General features: G+C 39.4%; 3 protein-coding genes and 1 pseudogene across 3 annotated transcripts; 2 read left to right on the top strand and 2 right to left on the bottom strand.

Annotated features, from left to right (window-relative positions):
• Positions 1-4,257: 4,257 nt before the first annotated feature.
• LOC110773240 (rust resistance kinase Lr10-like) lies at positions 4,258-10,868 on the top strand (annotated as a pseudogene).
• On the bottom strand, positions 6,293-8,843 carry LOC148296725 (rust resistance kinase Lr10-like). Its single transcript, XM_088248738.1, has 3 exons — positions 8,081-8,843; positions 7,580-7,606; positions 6,293-7,497 (listed from the first exon to the last, which is right to left on the bottom strand). The coding sequence occupies exons 1-3, from the start codon at positions 8,751-8,753 to the stop codon at positions 6,386-6,388; spliced, it is 1,812 nt and encodes a 603-aa protein (XP_088104864.1). The 5' UTR covers positions 8,754-8,843; the 3' UTR covers positions 6,293-6,385.
• Positions 10,869-11,653: 785 nt separating the features above from the next.
• On the bottom strand, positions 11,654-14,311 carry LOC110773238 (rust resistance kinase Lr10-like). Its single transcript, XM_021977740.2, has 3 exons — positions 13,579-14,311; positions 13,089-13,115; positions 11,654-13,006 (listed from the first exon to the last, which is right to left on the bottom strand). The coding sequence occupies exons 1-3, from the start codon at positions 14,249-14,251 to the stop codon at positions 11,889-11,891; spliced, it is 1,818 nt and encodes a 605-aa protein (XP_021833432.2). The 5' UTR covers positions 14,252-14,311; the 3' UTR covers positions 11,654-11,888.
• An 822-nt stretch (positions 14,312-15,133) lies between these two features.
• On the top strand, positions 15,134-22,067 carry LOC110744609 (rust resistance kinase Lr10-like). The gene is made up of 6 exons (XM_088248739.1): positions 15,134-15,911; positions 16,138-16,170; positions 16,294-16,323; positions 16,434-17,350; position 18,080; positions 21,624-22,067. Exons 1-6 carry the CDS (start codon positions 15,176-15,178, stop codon positions 21,830-21,832), a joined length of 1,926 nt encoding a protein of 641 aa, XP_088104865.1. The 5' UTR covers positions 15,134-15,175; the 3' UTR covers positions 21,833-22,067.
• The last annotated feature ends 1,637 nt before the right edge of the window (positions 22,068-23,704 follow it).

The following is a 23,704-nucleotide window of genomic DNA, read 5'->3' as shown; positions in this document are numbered from 1 at the left end:
AAGTAAGAATCAGTAGAGAAATTTAGAAGAGGTTCTCGCTTAGAAATTCAGAAGGTGGAAATGAAGTTTCTCTGCCTAAGTGTTTCTATTTATACACAAGAAGGTGGAATGGTGTGCCCATTGATGAAAGTCGGACAAGTGGACATAAGGAGACTGAGGTGATTGTTGAATGCTTTAGACATCCAACTTTCCGAGCCTAAGGAGGCCCTCAGGATTTAAAAGTCGACCATACCCATTTCACTCATGATGTCAGTTTCGAAAGGATGATGCGTGGACCACACTGCCCTCAGCGAGCCCAATGCCTAGGTGCTTCATCAGATACACTAAAAATCTGGACTCACCTACTACTCTGCCACCATTTCCTTGACCACAATACTCAATTCTCTCACCAACAGACCAGAAACAATAGTGGAACATCAGTGGAAGACCTAGAAAGAACTAGAAACACAAGACACAAGCAATAACACGTATGGAAAGTCACATCAAGTAACTCACTTCAAATACTAACAACGGAGAAATGACATGACAATAAGGTGGAAATGAAGTTTCTCTGCCCAAATGTTTCTATTTATACATAAAAACGTGGAACGATGTGCCCGTTGATGAAAGTGGAACAAGTGGACACAAGGAGACTGGGGTGATTGTTGAATGCTTCAGACATTGACCCCATCATGACGAAAGCAATTGCGCCTGCACAGCCAAACAACACATTGTTTCTCCCCTCTCTATACGTGGCGAAAGTCCTCGATCAACGGAACTACTTAAGGACCTGGGGGTCTTCTGTTGATACCAAATACAAAGATGGCCTATGAAAAAGAGTCGAATAACTAGCCTCCATCATTTACGAAAGTGACAGGGCCTAAAAGGCCATAACGAGGCCCAAAGAGGCCCTTATCCATGCTTAAGGAGGCGCATGTGGTAAAAAGGTTGACCATGCCCATTTCACTCATGCAGTCGATCTTGAAGGAATGACTCATGGACCACACCGCCCTTGGTGCGCTGAGCACTTGGGTGCTTCACCCAGAAGTCCGTGCTACTTACTTGAAAGGAACAATTATCCCATGAATATTCCATTGAAGATTGATTCCTCCAAAAGAGGAGACACATGTCTGCCTGCGACTGACCAACCACCGAGAATGTGCCACGTCACTAACGAACCTTCACTCCAACATCGAAACAAGGCAAGAAAAGAAACCATCTTCTCAAGTATAAAATAGGCGTACTTTTCAACCTTGAAGGTAATATAAATTTCCTCCATTTTGAGTACAGTACTTTTCATAGCTTCTTCTAAGGAAGCGCTAAGTTAGGCATTGAAGGGTGGTTAATGGCTCTCTCACCAGCATTTTGTAGTGACCATTCTTTGTCTTCTTGCAGTTTTTGGTAGCTGGAATCTTACCCTTACTTGGCCACTCTAAGTAACACCAAAAATACATTTTCAAACACCAAAGTCAGCTGAAGAACACTCTCAAGGGAGAATTGACTGGGGGTGACTTCATCCTACTTGCTTGTACAAAATTCACGCATCAGTAATGCACATTCTCATTCCTAAATTGTGAGGATTATATTGATGATTTGGGAATCAATTTTGATACTTTAAATCAAGTGGCATTCTCAAACAAGTGGGTTCTATCTCGAGTTGCAACTCTCAAGCAATTAGATTTTGATCTCTTTCTTACGCTTGGATGGGCCACTTGGGATGCTCGAAATAGTAAAATAAGTTAGCAAAAGGACGTTACCCCTGCTATTGTTTGTCATGGAGTTGTTGTCCAGTTAAAAGAATTTATGTGAATTAACTCAATAGATAGAGGTGCTGCTCTCCATCATTTAAAGACATAATTGTGGAACAAGGCTGCATTTGGTAGTCTCAAAATCAATATGGATGGGGTTTGGAAGTTAGGTGGCACATAAAGGGGAGTGGAGATAGTGGTTCACAATTTAGATGGGCACTTTGTGGCAGGTCGAACAATACACTATGATCATGTTTTTCCGGCCCTTTAGGTGGAGGCAATGGCATCCAGGCTTGATGCAGCTTTGGTGGTGGAAAGAAGCTTAAGTAACGTAGTTTTTTTAGAGTAATTCTCTTCAGATCATCTCGACTCTTAAGAGTCCCTTCATTGATATGTCCTTTGTTGGTCCTGTGATGAAGGACCTAAGAGCGCTTGCTATCACAGATCACTTGAGAAGGTTTTACCCATATTCGCTCGACTGCAAATAAAGTGGGTCATGGTATTGCACGCTTTTCTCTTCTTCTGGTGGTGGGAGTAGGGTTCATGTGTAAGGTTTTTGTTATTTTGGGTTTGTTAACTTTATTTGAGATTATACTTAATTGTAGTGATGTGGACTAGTAGTTGTTGTTGTGTACTTGCTTTAGTTTGGCTTGTTTAGCATGTTAATTTTGTTGCATTCTCTCGCTTGGTGATTTGCATGTCTTGTTGATGCTTTGATTGTATCGTTGAAGTTATGTAATGAAGTTATGAATTTTTGTTAAAAAAGAAAAAGAAAAGGAAATTGAAGTTCTTATTTGATAAAAGTTTAAAAATATGAAAATTTTGAATTTTAGTGACCAAGTATGCTAATTTTATTTTATTTTTCCCTTTATCATTGTAGGTATTTATGCATATCCGTATGCAAGGATTGTATGTAAGTGATCTCTCTTCTAAAGTTTCTTCTTTCTATAATGTTTTAATGAATTACTAGTGTCTTCGTACACGCTCTTTCTTTTAATCTTTATGTGTTTTATATTTGAAGTTTTAATTATTAAAACAAATGAAAAAACAACAGAGGTTGAGAGATGGAGGTAAATGGGACATCCTGAGTGGGTTTTGTGTTTTATATTTTTAGTTTGACTTAAATGATAAACATTTTACCATTTTACCCTTATAATATTAAGTTATGAACATTTAGCACTTTAGTTCATTAAGGGTTTTTTTGCTTTTTCAATGTTTTACCATTTGAGGCCTTTGCCTTTATATATAGATTCACATTAACACCCTCTTAGGGTTTGAATTTTTGCACAAAAATCTTTGGAGTTTTTGCACAACCCCAAGGTTTCAAAATGTTTTGACAAAAACCCTTGTGTTAATTTTTTATACAAAATCTCTCTCTCTCTCTCTCTCTCTCTCTCTCTCTCTCTCTCTCTCTCTCTCTCTCTCTCTCTCTCTATATATATATATATATATATATATATATATATATATATATATATATATATATATATATATATATATACAGAAATTCTCTTATGCGGACATCCGGACGTTATTATCGTGCGGACGCTGTGTATTTTGTACTACCCCTTTCTGTTTTCCTGCATGTTTACAATAGGATCCGTACGATAATAATGTGCGGACATCCGGATAAGAGAATAACTGTATATATATATAAATTCATACAAAAATTGTTGATGAAAAAAATTCAACGAATGACAAAGTTAACCTCAAAGATTTGAGTGCACATAATTTTGTCATTTGAGGGTAATTAACTCGAGGTGAATTAATTTTTTAATTTGAAGAATCTTTTTAATTATATCAATAATGTTGCACGAAAAATTAATGGACGGTGTGAGAATGTGAAGGTAAAAAGCCCCATTTTGGAAAGTCGAGAAACCTATCAATGGCTTATATGGAGTTGGGCTACTCTCCCCATTGCCAATTGGCTTATATGGAGTTGGGCTACTCTCCTCAATGCAAAATGTAATGGGTTGAAATAAAAAAGACATTCGCTCACCACAAAAGATGGTTCACCATGTAGTTCCTATGAACTTCGATTGTTGATATCATAAAAGAAGTAGGAAATTGAGAAAGAATGAGGAAAGCAAAATTGTGGATTAAATTTCTAATTTCGGACTGGAGTGGTTCAGTGTGGCAGCCAAGTAATTAGTACTGCAAGTATTATTTTGCTATTCTGATATAAACCACCTCAAATGGGTCAAGCATTGTTCATTTCAGAGGAAGCTCACACACTAACAAAAGTAAAAGCAAGGCCAACGGGTAATCTGTGTAAAGTTAATCATCTTACTATATTTGGGATTTGCACTTCTCAAACGTCCTCAGGTCTCTTGATACTGTTCACTTTTATTGTATTTTTTGCAGGAGGTAGATTGATACTGTGCACTTTTATTGACATAGGTAAGGGCATATATCCGGTGCCTTTTGAAATCTGTGGATATAGAGCACCAAAAAAAGTTCATTTACTCATGATTAATTAGTAATGTTACTGCGCAGGACTTGTTATTTTGAAATTTATATTTGGTTCTTGATCTATAAATGGCGGAGAAGGAAATTGTCAATGTATAGCACCATAGAAGATTTTCTGCAGGCTGATAACAACTTCATCCCAATAAGGTACTCTTACTCAGACATTAAGAAGATGACTGGTAGATTCTAGGACAAACTGGGTGAAGGTGGCTTTGGCATTGTATTTAAAGGAAATTTGCGCAGTGGTCTTTTTGGAGCAATTAAGATTTTGGGCAAGTCTAAAGCTAATGGGCAAGATTTCATGAGCGAGATAGCTACAATTGGGAGGATTCACCATGTTAATGTGGTGCAACTTGTTGGTTATTGTGTGGAGGGATCAAAGCGCTCTCTAGTTTACAATTTCATGCCCAATGGGTCACTAGATAAATATATTTATTCAAAAGAAGGAAGTATGCCTTTAAGTTGCGATAAAATGTAAGCGATTTCTCATGGAGTGGCTTGAGGGATTGAATATCTGCATGAAGGTTGTGACATGCAAATTCTGCATTTTGATATCAAGCCTCACAACATTCTTCTTGACGAGAATTTCAACCCAAAGATTTCTGACTTTGGGCTAGCAAAACTATATCCAACAGATAACAGCGTTGTCTCTATGACGGCAGCTAGGGGAACATTGGGATATATGGCTCCTGAGTTGTTCTGCAAAAATCTTGGAGGTGTTTCATACAAAGCCGATGTCTACAGTTTTGGAAAGTTGCTGATGGAGATGGCAAGCAGAAGGAAGAACTTGAATGCCTTGGCAGAGCATTCAAGCCAAATTTACTTCCCTTCTTGGGTGTTCAATCAATATATCAAGGGAAAGGACTTGGAGATGGGTGATGTCAATGAAGATGAAATGAAAATAATAAGAAAGATGGTCATAACAGCCTTATGGTGTATACAATTAAAACCAAGTGATCGTCCATCAATGAAAAAAGTCATAGAGATGCTTGAAGGGCATGTTGAATACCTACAGATGCCTCTCAAGCCTCTAATGTGTCCACAACAGATGCCTCCCAAGCCTCTAATGTGTCCGGCATGTTCTAACTTGGTGCTAACATGGACCTTTTCAGCTAGGTCATGATCAAATAGGCATGGACTCTGTTTTTCTTTTTTTTCCTTTTTGAAACCCTAGACTCTGTTAACTAGCTTGGTGATGATCAACTAGTATGGAATCTGCCGTTTTGAACAAAAAAGAAACAGAGCGTATCACATTTGTAGACCACATTTATAATAGACTTGTTTCGTACAAGGCGAAAATGGTGTTCAGAGTGTCAGAGTAATGAGGTATAACTTTTTGTTTTCCAAGTTTGAAGAGACATGGATCAGTGTGTGCACGCCCAAACCACAATGATGTGAGCTTCAATTGACCCCATTTTAAAATTTACCTTCACCAGTTGCTTCTGTTTTTCACCAAAGACTCTCCGACGGTCAACTCAATTGAAATTGTGTCTATTAATTGACCTTCGTGATGAAATCTTTCTAATGGAAGAGGCCAAAGGTCATGGAAGCTAGAGAACTGCAAAACGAGGAGTCAAAAAAGAAAGTTCAATCTTTCCCCCTATTTCATTAAAATAAAAAATAAATAAAAAGAAAGGTTCAATGGTTGCCTTTCTAGACATTTTAGAAAGTAGTCGCTGATGATTCAACATCCCAACCCCACCACCATCTCAAAATTAATCTCTCAATCAACTGGGGTTGCGCGGAGAGGGCCGAGATTTTTTAAACACTTGTATGTTAGGCTTCCATCTCCAACGCAAAGATACTCTCTAAAATACTAGAAGAACAATATTTCTGCAAGACACACTATTGGGGAACTTTGAAACTTCAAGGATCACATGATGAAGCAAGCGGGACAACGGCAATTTATGGAAGCTGGTGGACTGTCATGTTAAAACTTGAAGCAAGATTGTTACACAATAGTTTATGTGCACAAGTGATGCATAATATTGGATTTGGCAGCCAGTGATTGTGTGGTAGCAATAGGTCGAATGTTAGGGTCATTGAAACGCCCCTACTTCTAAATTCTATGTAATGCTGGACCATGAGGCATGTGCTGGTCAAGTACAAACATCAAGAACTATATGATCATAATTGATTGCATACATAAGTGTGTTTACATGTAATGATGTAATGTATAACTACGCGTGTTACTCCAACTCAGGAATTGCTTGTAACTGAATGTTTAGATTTCTTGCAGCCGTACTTGCATTGGTTCCTGCAGCACCTGTAGAGGCAAAGGGATTGGGAGGCATGGTTAAGCTTTCTCCTCCTTCCAACATCTGAACCACGGCTTTCATTGAAGGGCGATCCACTGGATGCCATTGGATGCACCAGAGCCCTACAGTTGCAAGTTTCTTTGGAATTTTACGTTCTCCTTCTTCACCGATATGGATGCGTAGATCATCTCCTTCTTCTAGAAGATTATAAATCCATTCGGGATAGTAGATTTCATTTGTGTTCTCCGTGGCTGAACCGACATTCTTCCTTCCTCCTACCATCTCAAGCAGTAGCATTCCAAAACTATACACATCTGACTTATAGGATACATTTCCAAAGTTCCTGGAGAACACTTCAGGTGCAATGTAGCCCATGGTGCCCCTAGCTGTAGTCATTGACACTATGCTTTGATCCTTGGAACATAACTTGGCTAAACCAAAATCAGAAATCTTTGGAGTGAAGTTGTGGTCTAGCAAAACGTTATGAGGTTTGATGTCGAAATGGAGGATTCGCTGATCGCATCCTTGGTGAAGATATTCAATTCCTTTGGCTATGGCTAGAGCAATATCTTGCACCTTATCCCAACCAAGGAAACTGTTCTTATTGTCTGGTGAAGAAATGAAATCCTGCAGTGAACCATTTGGTAAGAACTCATAAACAAGAGCTCGTCTAAATCCATCAGCGCAAAAGCCAACGAAGCGAACGACATTGACATGGTGGATACGACCCATTGTTCCCACTTCATTGATGAACTCTTCCCCATCTCCCTTAGAACTATTGAGGACTTTCACAGCAACAAAGAGTTCAGAAGAAAGCTTTCCTTTATAAACAGTTCCGTAGGCTCCTTCCCCTAACTTGTCCTTGAAGTCATTTGTAATCCTCTTAATATCTGCATATGAATATCTGCTAGGTTTGAGAGCTCTGTAATCGTCTAAAAATCTTTCAATCTTTAATTGATTCTCCTTTTCTTTTCTATCAGAACTATAGACACGATAGGCTGCAACGACAAGGAGTAACGCAACAAATGAACCCAGGGATGCACCTGCAAGTTAATCCTTTGTAAATATCACCACGATCTCATATATAAAGATGAAACGAACTGCAACTCCAATTAAACAACTCACCTGTAGCCACCCATTTCCTTTTTGCACCTAAAAAAAAATTACAGTGTCAAATTAAGAATGAGCTATTGCTTGGAAAATATCCTTTAAATAAACAGTGCTGCTACTTGCTCTAAACTTCCAAATAAGTAAGCAAAAAGTGGATTGCAAATGATAATATCTCATTTCATGAATGCATTGTATTATTTGCATCTGCAGATAATTGACTAGTATAGCAGAATATTAAGAATCTGTAACAATTCAAGTATATATGAACCAATTAAATATACATTAGCCAAGTTAACTCGAGGACCACGAACACAAAAAAAAAAAAACAAGGATACAACTTGATAGATTCATCAACCTCAGAGATGTTTTGCGATAAAAAGCCAATAAATAATGCTGCTACTCTGCTCTCAACTTCCAAGTAAGTAAGCAAAAAGTGACTAGTAGTACAGCAGAATATTAAGAATCTGCAATAAGTTAAATATATGTGAACCAAACTAAAATATATGTTAGCCATACCTGCTTTGCTCAAATCAACACATTCAATTTCACTTTTGGTGCCATTGTTCTTCAATCTACACTTCATGCCCTGTCTCTCACAGTGTCCACAATTTGGTTCAGACCACTCCAAAAAAAGATTGGCATACTTGTATGAAAAATATGGAACTGAGGACAAATTATACATCTTTGTACAAGACAGTAGGGGCAAGTCCCCAATGCTGTAGGAAGAAGCAACAGAATAAACTTGGTAGACAGGGCCACTGAAGCAGGGGACTGGTTCATCTAATTGCCTCTCAGCTAAGGAACAATTGAATAAGGTAATATCATACATGAAATCTTTTGAGAAGTGGAAGGGAGAGATTGACTTGTTGAAGACTTTCAAAAGCTTCACCAGAAGACAGCTTTCTGGATCATATAATTGGACTGCCTGAGCCTTATAATCTATGCTTTTGACTGCGAATTTGAATGGAATTGGAAGGTCAAGAATTGTTTCATGCTTCTCATTGCATGACAGAACAAACCCAGGAAAGACACAGTGATCTGGGTGCCTGCCTTTGAGGCTGAAAGGGAAATGGACAGCTGGGCCTTTATCTCCACACTTCAATTTTTCGCAGGTATCTTGGGGTTCTCCAAGCACTGTGGAGAAAGCCAGAAAGATTAAGCAGAAGGAAGAGACGATAATTTTTACCATATCTAAGGCTGCAGAAAAACGAAATGGAATCCAATAAGATGTCCTTCCATGATTCAATTAACACTTTAATAACCAGGAAAAGAAAATTAAAATAATGAAAAAAATGTTTGGGATGAAAAGACTATAAAAGTCAACAGTTGACTCGGCGGTGCCACGACATGTCACATTCGAGACTCACTGAATTGAAGATTCAATTTATTATAATTATTTTATCATGGAAAGTAGAATACAGAGAAACTTCCAAGGCTGCTGTTTGTCTGTTTGAAATGATGAGTCAGCAAGTACAAACTAAAGATAAGGGATGACCTGGGAGACACCCAGATGCCCAAGTTCACGACCTTGTGGTCCTAGAGCACTGGCTGGTTGGTCCCTTTCAAGGCCTTGGAGGTACAATTTCTTCTTTTAATTTATAGAAATTAAATTTAGATTGTTTTTTATTTGATTGTTTTGATTTAATGATATGTATTTATCTATCTATCCAGGAATCAGAGTGGCTAAAGTTTACTTTGCATGAGTTGCTGGGTAATGAGTATTGCCAGAAGCTACCAATGTTGAAATCATCAAGATTGCTGCTCTATCCTACAACAAGTGTTTGCTGGAAAAACAGACTGACTTGGGTGAGATTTTGTTAAGATGGCCATAGACTTGGAATCTATTTTTCCTACCTGGAAAGCTTTCATATTTAGCATCAAACAATTTATCAGAGAGGTCTAGAAGGACCACCTCACAGTTGATGTTCATGACACAAACGAACACTGCCATTGTTGAGAGAGGTGTTGAGAGATCTAGAGGTTGAGGTGGATGGGGAGAACCAAGAGATGTTGAGAGATCTAGAAGGACCTCCTCCGCCATTGTTGAAGACTCAGTCGCCGGGATGCGGCTAAGGCTAGGCAGTTGACCACCTCCTTTTCTTTGTTATTTTTTTAAAAAAAAATATTTACATCCTTTGTTTATGGACCGAAATGCCCCTCAACAATTAACCGCAGTTGCTCTATTTTGACAGAAATTGGAATTTGTCCTTAAATTGCTCAAAATTGAAAGTACATGGACAAAATTGACCAAATTGAAACGACAGAGACCAAGTAGTAAAAGTGAAAAACTACAGGAACCCAAAGTGACCTTTTGCCTATTATAAAATTACAACTTGTTCATTACTCATTGCCATGCCGAAAATCTACTCACGGATGAACTCTTATCTCTCTCCCTCTCCATGGAAACTCAAACATCCTCTTCTTCATGGTTTCTAATTCTATCTCTTCTCGCCATCACCTCATCCTCTGAAGCTTCCAACGAGAAAACTATCGGTCGTGTCTGCCCTCCTTCATCCTGCGGCAGCATCCGCAACATAAGCTACCCATTTCGACTCAACATTGATCCAACCAACTGCGTCGTGTCATTTTACACCCTCTCATGCGAAAACAACCTCACAATCTTAAAAGGGTAATAAAGGTATTTCATCTTAATAATTAAATTAAAAAATATACAGCTGTCGATTTTTGGGTTTATTTTGGGTGTGTTTATATACATTAAATAGTAGGGTTAATTACAGTATGGTACCCTGAAGTTGTACCCTTAAGGCATGTTAGTCCCTATCTTTTCAATTTTAACAATCACATACCCTTAATTTGTAAATTTTTTGCAATGTGGTTCTGCCATTAGGGTTTCCGTTAAATCTCTCCGTTAGTTGCCTACGTGGCACTATGGGTACGTGATTGTTAAAATTTACAGAAACCCTAACGGCGGAACCACATTGCAAAAAATTTACAAACTAAGGGTACGTGATTGTTAAAATTGAAAAGATAGGGACTAATATGCCTTAATGGTACAACTTCTGGGTACCAAACTGTAATTAACCCTAAATAGTATAGGGTATTTTTATACTTTTATGTCTAGAAATGGGTATTTAACTAATTTTCTAATACAATTAAAACCAAGTGATCGTCCATCAATGAAAAAAGTCATAGAGATGCTTGAAGGGCATGTTGAATACCTACAGATGCCTCCCAAGCCTCTAATATGAGTCCACAACAGATGCTGATAAGCGATCATCAAAATAGTCCAAATCCGGCATGTTCTAACTTGGAGCTAACATGGACCTTTTCAGCTAGGTCATGATCAAATAGGCATGGACTCTATTTTTTTTCCTTTTTCTTTTTGAAACCCCAGACTCTGTTAACTAGCTTGGTGATGATCACTAGTATGGAATCTGCCGTTTTGAACAAAAAAGAAACAGAGCGTATCACATTTGTAGACCACATTTATAATAGACTTGTTTACAAAGCTGAAAATGGTGTTCAGAGTGTCAGTAATGAGGTATAACTTTTTGTTTTCCAAGTTTGAAGAGACATGAATCAGTGTGTTTTAAAATTTACCTTCACCAGTTACTTCTGTTTTTCATCAAAGACTCTCCGACGGTCAACTCAATTGAAATTGTGTCTATTAATTGACCTTCGTGATGAAATCTTTCTAATGGAAGAGGACAAAGGTCGTTGAAGCTAGAGAACAGCAAAACGAGGAATCAAAAAACAAAGTTCAATCTTTCCCCGTATTTCATTTTTTTTTTTTTTACAGGTTCAATGGTTGCCTTTCTAGGCATTTTAGAAAGTAGTCGCTGATGGTTCAACATCCCAACCCCACCACCCTCTCAAAATTAATCTCTCAATCAACTGGGGTTGCGCAGGGAGGGTCGAGATTTTTAAACACTTGTATGTTAAGCTTCCATCTCCAATGCAAAGATACACTCTAAAATACTAGAAGAACAATATTTCTGCAAGACACATTATTGGGGAACTTTGAAACTTCAAGGATCACATGATGAAGCAAGCAGGACAACAGAAATTTTATGGAAGCTGGTGAAGGACTGTCATTTTCAAACTTGAAGCAAGATTGTTACACAATAGTTTATGTGCTCCAGTGATGCATAATATTGGATTTGGCAGCCAGTGATTGTTTGGTAGCAATAGGTCCAGTGTTACTATGTTAGGGTCATTGAAACGCCCCTATTTCTAAATTCTATGTAGTGCTGGACCATGAGGCATGTGCTGGTCAAGTACAAACATCAAGAACTATATGATCATTCTTGATTGCATACATAAGTGTGTTTACATGTAATGATGTAATGTATAAGTACACATGTTACTCCAACTCAGGAATTGCTTCTAACTGAATGTTCAGATTTCTTGCAGCCGTACTTGCATTGGTTCCTGCAGCACCTGTAGAGGCAAAGGGATTGGGAGGCATGGTTAAGCTTTCTCCTCCTTCCAACATCTGAACCACGGCTTTCATTGAAGGGCGATTCACTGGATGCCATTGGATGCACCAGAGCCCTACAATTGCAAGTTTCTTTGGAATTTTACCTTCTCCTTCTTCACTGATATGGATGCGTAGGTCATCTCCTTCTTCTAGAAGATTATAAATCCATTCGGGATAGTAGATTTCAATTGTGTTCTCCGTTGCTGAACTGACATTCTTCCTTCCTCCTACCATCTCGAGCAGTAGCATTCCAAAACTATACACATGCACATCTGACTTATAGGACACATTTCCAAAGTTCCTGGAAAACACTTCAGGTGCAATGTAGCCCATGGTGCCCCTAGCTGTAGTCATTGACACTATGCTTTGATCCTTGGAACATAACTTGGCTAAACCAAAATCAGAAATCTTTGGAGTGAGGTTGTGGTCCAGCAAAATGTTATGAGGTTTAATGTCAAAATGGAGGATTCGCTGATAGCATCCTTGGTGAAGATATTCAATTCCTTTGGCTATGGCTAGAGCAATATCTTGTATCTTATCCCAACCAAGGAAACTGTTCTTATTGTCTGGTGATGAAATGAAATCCTGCAGTGAACCATATGGTAAGAACTCATAAACAAGAGCTCGTCTAAATCCATCAGCGCAAAAGCCAACCAAGCGAATGACATTGACATGGTGGATATGACCAATTGTTCTCACTTCATTGATGAACTCTTCCCCATCTCCCTTAGAACTATTGAGGACTTTCACAGCAACAAAGAGTTCAGAAGAAAGCTTTCCTTTATAAACAGTTCCGTAGGCTCCTTCCCCTAACTTGTCGTTGAAGTCATTTGTAATCCTCCTAATATCTGCATATGAATATCTGCTAGGTTTGAGAGCTCTGTAATCGTCTAAAAATCTTTCAATCTCTAATTGATTCTCCTTTTCTTTTGTGTCAGAACTATAGACATGATAGGCCGCAACGACAAGGAGTAACACAAAAAATGAACCCAGGGATGCACCTGCAAGGGAATCCTTTGTAAATATCACCACGATCTCATATATACAGATGAAACAAACTGCAACTCCAATTAAACAACTCACCTGTAGCCACCCATTTCCTTTTTGTACCTGAAAAAAAAAAAAAACACTGTCAAACTAAGTAATTAGAATGAGCTATTGCTTGGAAAATATCCTTTAAATAAACAGTGCTCTACTTTGCTCTGAACTTCCAAATAAGTAAGCAAAAAGTGGATTGCAAATGATAATATCTCCTTTCATGAATGCATTGTATTATTTGCATCTGCAGATAATTGACTAGTGTAGCAGAATATTAAGAATCTGTAACAATTCAAATATATATGAACCAATTAAATATACATTAGCCAAGTTAACCTCGAGGACCACGAACACCAAAAAAAAAAAAGAAAAGAAGGATACAACTTGATAGATTCATCAACCTCAGAGACGTTTTGCGATAAAAAGCCAATAAATAATGCTGCAACTCTGCTCTCAACTTCCAAGTAAGCAAGCAAAAAGTGACTAGTAGTAAGCAGAATATTAAGAATCTGTAATAAGTTAAATATATGTGAACCTGCTTTACTGAAGTCCACACATTCAATTTCACTTTTGGTGCCATTATTCTTCAATCTACACATCTTTCCCATTGCCTCACACTGTCCACAATTTGGTTCAGACCACTCCAAATAAAGATTGGCAGGCTTGTCTGAAAAATATGGAACTGATGACAAATTATACATCTTTGTACAAGACAGTAGGGCCAAGTTCTCAATGCTGTAGGAAGAAGCAACAGAATAAACTTGGTAGCCAGGGCCACTGAAGCAGGGGACTGGTTCATCTAATTGCCTCTCAGCTAAGGAACAATTGAATAAGGTAATATCATACATGAAATCTTTTGAGAAGTGGAAGGGAGAGATTGACTTGTTGAAGACTTTCAAAAGCTTCACCAGAAGACAGCTTTCTGGATCATATAATTGGACTGCCTGAGCCTTATAATCTATGCTTTTGACTGGGAATTTGAATGGAATTGGAAGGTCAAGAATTGTTTCTTGCTTCTCATTGCATGACAGAACAAACCCAGGAAAGACACAGTGATCTGGGTGCCTGCCCTTGAGGCTGAAAGGGAAACGGACAGCTGGGCCATTATCTCCACACTTCAATTTTTTGCAGGTATCTTGGGATTCTCCAAGCACTGTGGAGAAAGCCAGAAAGATTAAGCAGAAGGAAGAGATGATAATTTTTACCATATCTGAGGCTGCAGAAAAACGAAATGGTATCCAACAAGATGTCCTGCCATGATTCAATTAACACTTTAATAACCAGGAAAAGAAAATTAAAATAATAAAAAAAATGTTTGGGATGAAAAGACTATAAAAGTCAACAGTTGACTTGGCGGTGCCACGACATGTCACATTCGAGACTCACTGAATTGAAGATTCAATTTATTATAATTATTTTATCATGGAAAGAAGAATGCAGAGAAACTTCCAAGGCCGCTGTTTGTCTGTTTGAAATGATGAGTCAGCAAGTACAAACTAAAGATAAGGGATGACCTGCATTATTCTATTGCTTTTGGCTGGTACTGAATGCCAATTTGCATTACATGGATAAGTTCTGTACCTTGTTTATGTTTCATCAATATTGTTAAAATCAACAAAATATTAACATTTTATCGACAAAATAGACACTACAAGAAAAAAAAGTTTATAGTGACTAATTTCTCAGTGACCACATCTACAATGGTCACAAAGACCTTGTTTATGTTTCATCAATATTGTTAAAGTTAAAATCAACAAAATATTAACATTTTATCGACAAAATAGACACTACAAGAAAAAAAGTCTATAGTGACCAATTTCTCAGTGACCACATCTACAACGGTCACAAATAGTGGATCTATGATGCTAGTTTCATTTTCATTCCAAAAGGCATCTTAAATGATTTGTGAAGCTGTCAACGTAGACTAACCAATCATGTGATATCCTTGACTCACCTACTATCGGTTTTCTTAAAAAAAGACGGCATCTTATTTTCTTGCAACTTGCAAGACACCAGCTATTGGTTTCAATTTTCTTGAAAAAGATCAGCTATTACTCGAACTTTTAGTTACAAATTGATGTGACGCACAATAAAATCTACTCACAGATGAACTCTTATCTCCCTCCCTCTCCATGGAAACTCAAACATCCTCTTCATCATGGTTTCTAATTCTATCTCTTCTCGCCATCACCTCATCCTCTGAAGCTTCCAACGAGAAAACTATCGGTCGCGTCTGCCCTCCTTCATCCTGCGGCAGCATCCGGAACATAAGCTACCCATTTCGACTCAACGGCGATCCAACCAACTGCGGAGTGTCGTTTTACACCCTCTCATGCGAAAACAACCTCACAATCCTAAACCTATACTCCGGAAAATACACCGTCCGATCAATCAACTACGACAACAACACAATCCGAGCGGTCGATCCCGGCCTCCGCAAAAACGACTGCTCCTCTCTTCCTCGCTATTCTCTGTCGCCTTCCAACTTCAGCTTCCTAGATCCGTACAAATGGTCAAGTTCAAATTGCACGCAAATATGCAGAAGTTCGAGCCCAATTATTTATTTGAAGTGTGAAAGAGTTCCAGCCAATTTGTCGCTGTATGTGGACGCAAGTACTTGCATTGGTAGCAGGGGTTATTATTATGTGAAGGCGCGGAGCCTAACGACGTCGGATTTGGAGGACGGGTGCAGGGTAGATCGGACGGCTATAACGACGTTGTATGAAAAGGATCAGAACGGTTCGTATCAGCATATACATGAGGCCCTGGTGTTTGGGTTTGAGCTTGAGTGGCGCCCTGATTTGTATACGCGTTACTCCTGCAGAGGATGGAGCTTTTCTAACACTTGTTTTCCAAACCGGTTCATAGGTATGTCACGTGTGTGTGTGTGAGTTCTCAAATTAATATATTTTTCTCTTCAATTTAAAAACAATGCCTTAATTTTTTGCACACATCAAAGTGGTATCTTCATTTTTAATTTTTTATAATATAAGCGATATTGGAATTCAAACACACGGCCTCGGGTTAAAGGAACTGCTTAAAAGTGCATATTCAATTTTCTAATGTTAAATGTTTTCTTTCCTTGTCATTGCAGGTTTCTTTCAGTCTCTATTTGAATGGATGGATGGTAAGCAATTTCTGCCCAAAATTTTCTTCATTTCTTCATTCCCGGTATTTTGTTTTGCACTTAGTTTTGGAAGTAAGTCAAGAATTTGATTTTGTTCTTTTTCTTTTTGGGTATTTCTTGCAGCCCAACGATATGCAGTACTCTTAATCCTCGGTAAGAGCTTGTATCTTCTTTAAGCGAACATTTATTTTCATCTTAGCAAGCATATATAAAAAGGACAATGGCAAAAAACTCAATAACCCTATGGTGATGTTCTTGCGCAGGAGTTTTTGTTATGGCAAGATTTGTAATTGGCCTTCCATTTGTCATAGTGGTTTTGGTCTATAAATGGAGAAGAAGGCATCTGTCTATGTATAGCAGCATTGAAGAGTTTCTGCAAAGTGAAAGAAACTTTGCACCAATACGGTACTCTTACTCAGATGTTAAGAAGATGACTAGTAAATTCAGGGAAAAAGTGGGTGAAGGAGGTTACGGCACTGTTTTCAAGGGAAAGTTACGCAGTGGCCGATTTGTAGCAATTAAGATGTTGGGCAAGTCCAAAGCTAATGGGCAAGATTTCATCAATGAGGTAGCGACCATTGGGAGGATTCACCATGTTAATGTGGTACAACTTGTTGGCTACTGTGTTGAAGGATCAAATCGCGGTCTAGTGTACGATTTCATGCCTAATGGTTCTCTTGATAAATACATTTATTCAAAAGATGGAAGTGTCCCTTTAAGTTGTAAGAAAATGTATGAGGTTGCTCTCGGAGTGGCTCTCGGAATCGAATATCTACATCAAGGTTGTGACATGCAAATTCTGCATTTCGATATCAAGCCACACAACATTCTTCTTGATGAGAATTTTGTACCGAAATTGTCTGACTTTGGTCTTGCAAAATTGTACCCAACAGATAACAGCATTGTGAATTTGACAGCGGCAAGGGGAACAATGGGATATATTGCTCCTGAGTTGTTCTACAAAAATATTGGAGGTGTATCGTACAAAGCAGACGTGTATAGTTTTGGAATGCTGCTGATGGAAATGGGTAGTAGAAGAAAGAATTTCAATGCATTGGTGGAGCATTCAAGCCAAGTTTACTTTCCTCCATGGGCGCATGACCAATATAGTGAGGGCAAAGACTTGGAGATTGGCGAAGGTACAGAGGAGGAAAAGAAAATAATAAAAAAGATGATAATAGTGTTGTAAAATAGGCTCACATTTAGTATGCAAGCGAAGGAGTGAGCGACCGGTCGCAAGGTTTGGGCGACCGGTCGTTTAGAAGCAGAGTCGAAGTCTGAAAAATTCGCAGGAAGCGACCGGTCGCAAGGTATCAGCGACCGGTCGCTATGTATCCAAATGGTCGTAGCGACCGGTCGCAAGGTATCAGCGACCGGTCGCCCCTGTGCTGTGCTGATGTTTTCCTTACGTGTTTTCAACTACTTTTTCGGTGGCTATCGCTTTCCACAAGATTGCAGGTGTTTAATGGGTCACTTTTGAGGTAAAAGAAGGTGGACTACCTGCTGTATAGTTGGGAGAGCACTCATTGCCAATTGGTTGTCTTGGTTTGGAGAATCCATTCTCCATTTTCTGGTTTTGTGGAAGGTGGCTGAAGTGGGATTTGTTTACTTGCATGATCTGATCTTTAGTCTAAGTGGGAGACTAAAGGAAGGAACGTGGAAGACAAGATGGTGCCTTATCTTGTGTCCATTGGTTTGTGTAGGTAATGGAGATAAAGCAAGACATTATAAGATGAGAAAGCAAGTTGAAGTTAAAGGTGGTTAATCTCAAGGTGGCCAAGTAGCTGGGTGCTATTGTGTTCAAAGGAGGTTAACTCACCAAGGGAGAACGTGAGAGAGAGCAATCAGTTCAAGTTTAGAGCTGAGTTGGGGTCTTGAGAGTCTAGACACAAAGGGGGGGAACACCAAGGGTTGTGAGAGTGTTTCACAAGTGCATCAAAGTGTTGAGCAAGGGGTGTGAGAGAAAAGAGAGCTTGGGGAGAGAATAGAGTTCTAAGGGGGTTTTCTGTGTAAAACCAAAGTTGTAACTTATTCTTTCATGAAGTGAATTTCTCAAGGGGATCACCAAGAGGATGTAGGCAATTGCTGAACCTCTATAAATTCTTGTGTCACTTTGTGCTTGGTTGTTGTCTCAAGTGTGTGTGTGTGATTCATCCATCATTGTGTGTGTCACAAAGTCCATCAACAACAAGATCATTAGGGGAGTGAGTGAAAGTGTTTGTCCATTTTTCACAACAAGTGGTATCAGAGCTGTGTTGGAGCAGCAATTGCTAGTGTGTTGAAGATGGCAAGTGACAAGGAAGCTGAAGGTGGAAGTAGCTCTATGCATCAGAGGCTACCACAATCTGTCAGCATGAAGGTGGAGTTGAAGCCTTTCACAGGGAAGGAGAACTTCACACTTTGGCAAAGGAGGATGAAGTCAGCCCTTACACAACAAAATCTCAGTGTTGTCTTGGAAGGCAAAGAGAAGAAGCCGGTTACCATGACAGACGCGGAGTGGGGTGTGCTAGATGAGTTGGCTAGAGGAGCCATCGAGAACTTCATCTCCGATGAGGTGCTCATCAACGTGATGAAGGACACAGCGAAGCAAACATGGGAGAAGCTCGAAGAGATGTTTGCAGGGAAGTCGCTGTCCAACAAGCTCTTCCTCAAGGAGGAACTCCTAAATCTTCGGATGGCGGAGGAAGGAAATCTAATGGAGCATTTGAGCAGCTTCAATAGATGTGTTGCTGACTTGCAAAGAATGGATGTGTTGTATAATACGGAGGATAAGGCACTCATGTTACTAACATCCTTGCCTCCGTCTTATAAGCATTTCCGAACTACACTTATGTTCGGGAAGAGTACTTTGAATTTTGAGGAGGTGGTGCAAGATGTGATGTCGCATCACAGGATGTCTCAACGTTCGGAGGAGAACTCTCAAGATGCTGGTTTGTTCGCAAAGAGTCGTTCAAGCAAGCAAGAAGGCAAGGGCAGAAAAAGGAATACTAAGTCCAAGGACAATGAAGGGTGCTTCGAGTGTGGATCTATGGATCATTGGAGACGAGATTGTCCGGTATGGAAGGAGAAGCTGAACAAGATGAAGAAAGCTGGAAGTTCAGCCCACGTGTGTGATGAGGACACATGTGATGAACTCTTGACGGTTACGGATGAAAGTAACGGGGAAGTCATGGCAAGTTCTTCGTGTAAGGATTCTTCTTCAAGTTGGATTTTAGATTCCGGGTGCTCATATCATGTGTGTGCAAATAAGTTGATGTTTGACACATATGAGGATAAGGATGCATGCAAGATTATGTTGGGAGACAAAACTACATGTGAAGTTTTGGGCATAGGGACTGTGAAGATCAAGTTGCAAGGTGGTGAAGTTTGGACTCTTAGTGAGGTAAGGTTTGTACCTGCACTAAGAACGAATCTAGTCTCTCTTGGTTCTTTGGATAGAGAAGGTTGCTCTTACAAGGCCAAAGGAGGGAAGCTCATGGTCACACAAGGTTCTGTGGTGGTTATGAAGGGGGAGATTCAACCAAACAACACATACAAGCTCTTGGGTGGTGCAGAGATTTGTACCAAGGAAGAGCAAGCAACAAGTCTTAATGTCAAGGAGCCGGTCCAACATGATGTAGCTGCAAGTGTGCTCAAGAGATGTTGGGCAAGGAAGGTTAGTCAAGGTTGTATGACTAACGGTTCATCATCAAAGGTGCTTGATTTCAAAGCTGCAGAAAGTGTGGAGAGGAATATCCACAAAGGTGAAATCAAGACAAGGAATGATGGGGAGGATGTTGTTGAAGAGAAGCTTCTTGCCAAGGTGGTCATGGAAGGGACTCCATTTGAGGTGGAGCTTGACACAAGGGCTGAAGAAGGAGGGCAACAACAACAAACTCACAAAGAGGTTCTACTTGAGGTAGAGCCATCATCAATTGCAAGGTCCAAGCCCAAGGAATCCATCAAACCGTCCTTAGGTTTTGGATGGATGGACCAAGAAGTTCCAACCACGTTTCGGAGTGCTATAGGGAGCATGAAGCGGGAAAGTTGGAGAAGTGCATTGATGAAAAGAAATGTGTTCTTAAATCCAAGAGCAAGGAGTGCTAAGTGGGGATTTAGTGAACAAATGTTTGGTATGTGGTTTGCATATCAAGGGAAGTCCAAGGTTCAAGGTTCCAAGGAGGCAAGGAGCAACGAATTTGGCAAGGGGGAACTCTTCTCTGCACAAAAGGTCCAAGTTACTCAAGTTTAGGCTTGGGTGGAGCACCTTCCACCAAAGGTGCATTGAGGCAAGAGGTGTATTGCCATGGTGGAGTTCTTGGAAATTACTAGAACGATTTCTAAGAGGTTGAAGAGGTTCTAGAGGTCAACAATGGTTCACGGGTTGATTAAATGGTTCGCCAAGGTGGAGATTGTTGTAAAATAGGCTCACATTTAGTATGCAAGCGAAGGAGTGAGCGACCGGTCGCAAGGTTTGGGCGACCGGTCGTTTAGAAGCAGAGTCGAAGTCTGAAAAATTCGCAGGAAGCGACCGGTCGCAAGGTATCAGCGACCGGTCGCTATGTATCCAAATGGTCGTAGCGACCGGTCGCAAGGTATCAGCGACCGGTCGCCCCTGTGCTGTGCTGATGTTTTCCTTACGTGTTTTCAACTACTTTTTCGGTGGCTATCGCTTTCCACAAGATTGCAGGTGTTTAATGGGTCACTTTTGAGGTAAAAGAAGGTGGACTACCTGCTGTATAGTTGGGAGAGCACTCATTGCCAATTGGTTGTCTTGGTTTGGAGAATCCATTCTCCATTTTCTGGTTTTGTGGAAGGTGGCTGAAGTGGGATTTGTTTACTTGCATGATCTGATCTTTAGTCTAAGTGGGAGACTAAAGGAAGGAACGTGGAAGACAAGATGGTGCCTTATCTTGTGTCCATTGGTTTGTGTAGGTAATGGAGATAAAGCAAGACATTATAAGATGAGAAAGCAAGTTGAAGTTAAAGGTGGTTAATCTCAAGGTGGCCAAGTAGCTGGGTGCTATTGTGTTCAAAGGAGGTTAACTCACCAAGGGAGAACGTGAGAGAGAGCAATCAGTTCAAGTTTAGAGCTGAGTTGGGGTCTTGAGAGTCTAGACACAAAGGGGGGGAACACCAAGGGTTGTGAGAGTGTTTCACAAGTGCATCAAAGTGTTGAGCAAGGGGTGTGAGAGAAAAGAGAGCTTGGGGAGAGAATAGAGTTCTAAGGGGGTTTTCTGTGTAAAACCAAAGTTGTAACTTATTCTTTCATGAAGTGAATTTCTCAAGGGGATCACCAAGAGGATGTAGGCAATTGCTGAACCTCTATAAATTCTTGTGTCACTTTGTGCTTGGTTGTTGTCTCAAGTGTGTGTGTGTGATTCATCCATCATTGTGTGTGTCACAAAGTCCATCAACAACAAGATCATTAGGGGAGTGAGTGAAAGTGTTTGTCCATTTTTCACAACAAATAGTTGCCTTGTGGTGTATACAGATGAAGCCAAGTGATCGTCCTTCAATGAACAAAGTCATAAATATGCTCGAAGGAGATGTTGAAAACCTACGAATGCCGCCTAACAAACCTTTCCTAAGTGCGGAAGAGATGCCGGTAGGCCATGTTCAAGAGAATTCCAATCCAAGTTGTTCTAACAGGGAGCTAACATGCACTCTGTCAGCTAGGTGATGAAAAAAAAAATAGAGCCATATGCTGGTCAAACAAATGGTTTTCCATTGATATTTCCTTAATATTTCCATCGATATATCCGTGTTTTTCGACCACCGAAACTCTCGATATTTTAGACCTTGATTGTAACTTAACCAAGTTGAAAAAGCTCTCATCTTGCCAGTGGGGTTGAACCACAGTGGTTTTCGTGGTTCCCTCCCCCCTCCCATGGCACCCGGGCTGGGTTCAAAACTTATAATGTGCAATCTTGAGGAACCCAACCCAATGATTTACTCCCCCTTCTCCCTTCCTATATTGTTTGAATAAAATAAAAAAACTCATCTTCAAAATCAAGAGGAATTATATTGGTTATGCATTTATGCAGTAACAACCCGACCTATATACAAGCATTACTGTTTTGGTTTGAATTTAATAGATGGGTCCAATATGGAATGGAGGATATTGAAACTGTAAGACGTGGAATGAAAATGGCCAAATGCGTGTGGGATTAGTATTACCTGTCCGTTGACTGACTTTCTGACATCAATAGTAGCGATTTGAGTGGACGGTGCTGCTTTTTCTGTACCACAAACTCATAGATATCTCCAGAACTTGTAAATCTAATTTCTGAACAATCTCTCTCTCTCTCTCTCTCTCAATGGGAAGTGGAATAAGGCCCCTTCACCGTCCACTGGAGGTATACGTTGCACTGCGACAACAATGTTACGGTATTGTACCTACATTATGGGCCAAACCTTAGGTCAAATATTTCCTTCCATTTTGGGATTATTTGGCCTAATTAACAGTTATTTAAATCAAATACCTAATTACGTCAATCTCTCCAAATTGGGGATGAATAATTCTTTTTCATATGTGGAATTATTCTTCTAAAACCCTAGCCTCTGAGGCTCCTATAAATACATGGCTGCACCAAGGCTTGAGATAAATCTAAAGTCCTACCTTATCGGTCCACCATTTGTAGTGGTGAGGGAACTCTTTGAATTTAGTTTTCATCTAAATCAATTGATTCACTGCAAGTTCCACCTTTCTACAGGAATGTATATGATCTTAACATCATTTCTGCGCACGGCCTGATGGTGTGATAACTTGAAAATAATTGAAGGCTGTGTGCACCGGTCATAAAATAGTTTGTGTATTGTGTCTCTTAGGAGTTTCCATACATAACCAAAAGTTTCAATGTACGTACATTGAATTTGTGCTCTTTTCATTTTATTTTATTTCTTTTAAAAGGGAATTCTGGAAGTTTGGTACTCTGCATTGATTAGCATAATATGTATTTCTCTTTTTTAACTACTTTGATTAGTAATTATGTTTTAGTTATTATTTACTTAGTGAATGTTAAAGGAAAAAAAGAAAAAGAAAAATTGAATTACTATTTATTAAGTAATAATATAATTCATGGAGTTAATTAAAATATTCTATGAACTATTTTCATATAAGTACTACCTTATCGGTCCACCACTTGTAGTGGTGAGGGAACTCTTTGAATTTGATTTACTGCAAGTTCCACCTTTCTACAGGAATGGTTCACATATGATCTTAACATCATTTCTGTGCAAAGCCTGATGGTCATAAAATAGTTTGGGTATTATTTCTCCTGCTCATGCTTTGTGCCTTTGTTAGAGGTTTATGTTAGGTTCATAGGTTCATAGGAGCACTCCTATTACTCATTGTAGTGCTAGGGTCATAGGAACACCTCGTTCACAAAACTGTTCTCAAACATGAAGACAATCAAATAGCACCACATGCCTTATTGTGATTGTTGTTTGTTTTTCGTTTCTAATTATCCCAAGACATTGCAGGCACGTGTTGTTGAGGAAGAATGGTTACACTTTCTTTGAGTAGAAAACAGAACCAATAGAATTATGAATT

The sequence above is a fragment of the Prunus avium genome, chromosome 2 (genome assembly GCF_965620075.1).
Source record: "Prunus avium chromosome 2, drPruAviu1.hap1.1, whole genome shotgun sequence".
Lineage (NCBI taxonomy): Eukaryota > Viridiplantae > Streptophyta > Magnoliopsida > Rosales > Rosaceae > Prunus > Prunus avium.
This window is presented reverse-complemented; position numbering and strand designations above follow the sequence as displayed.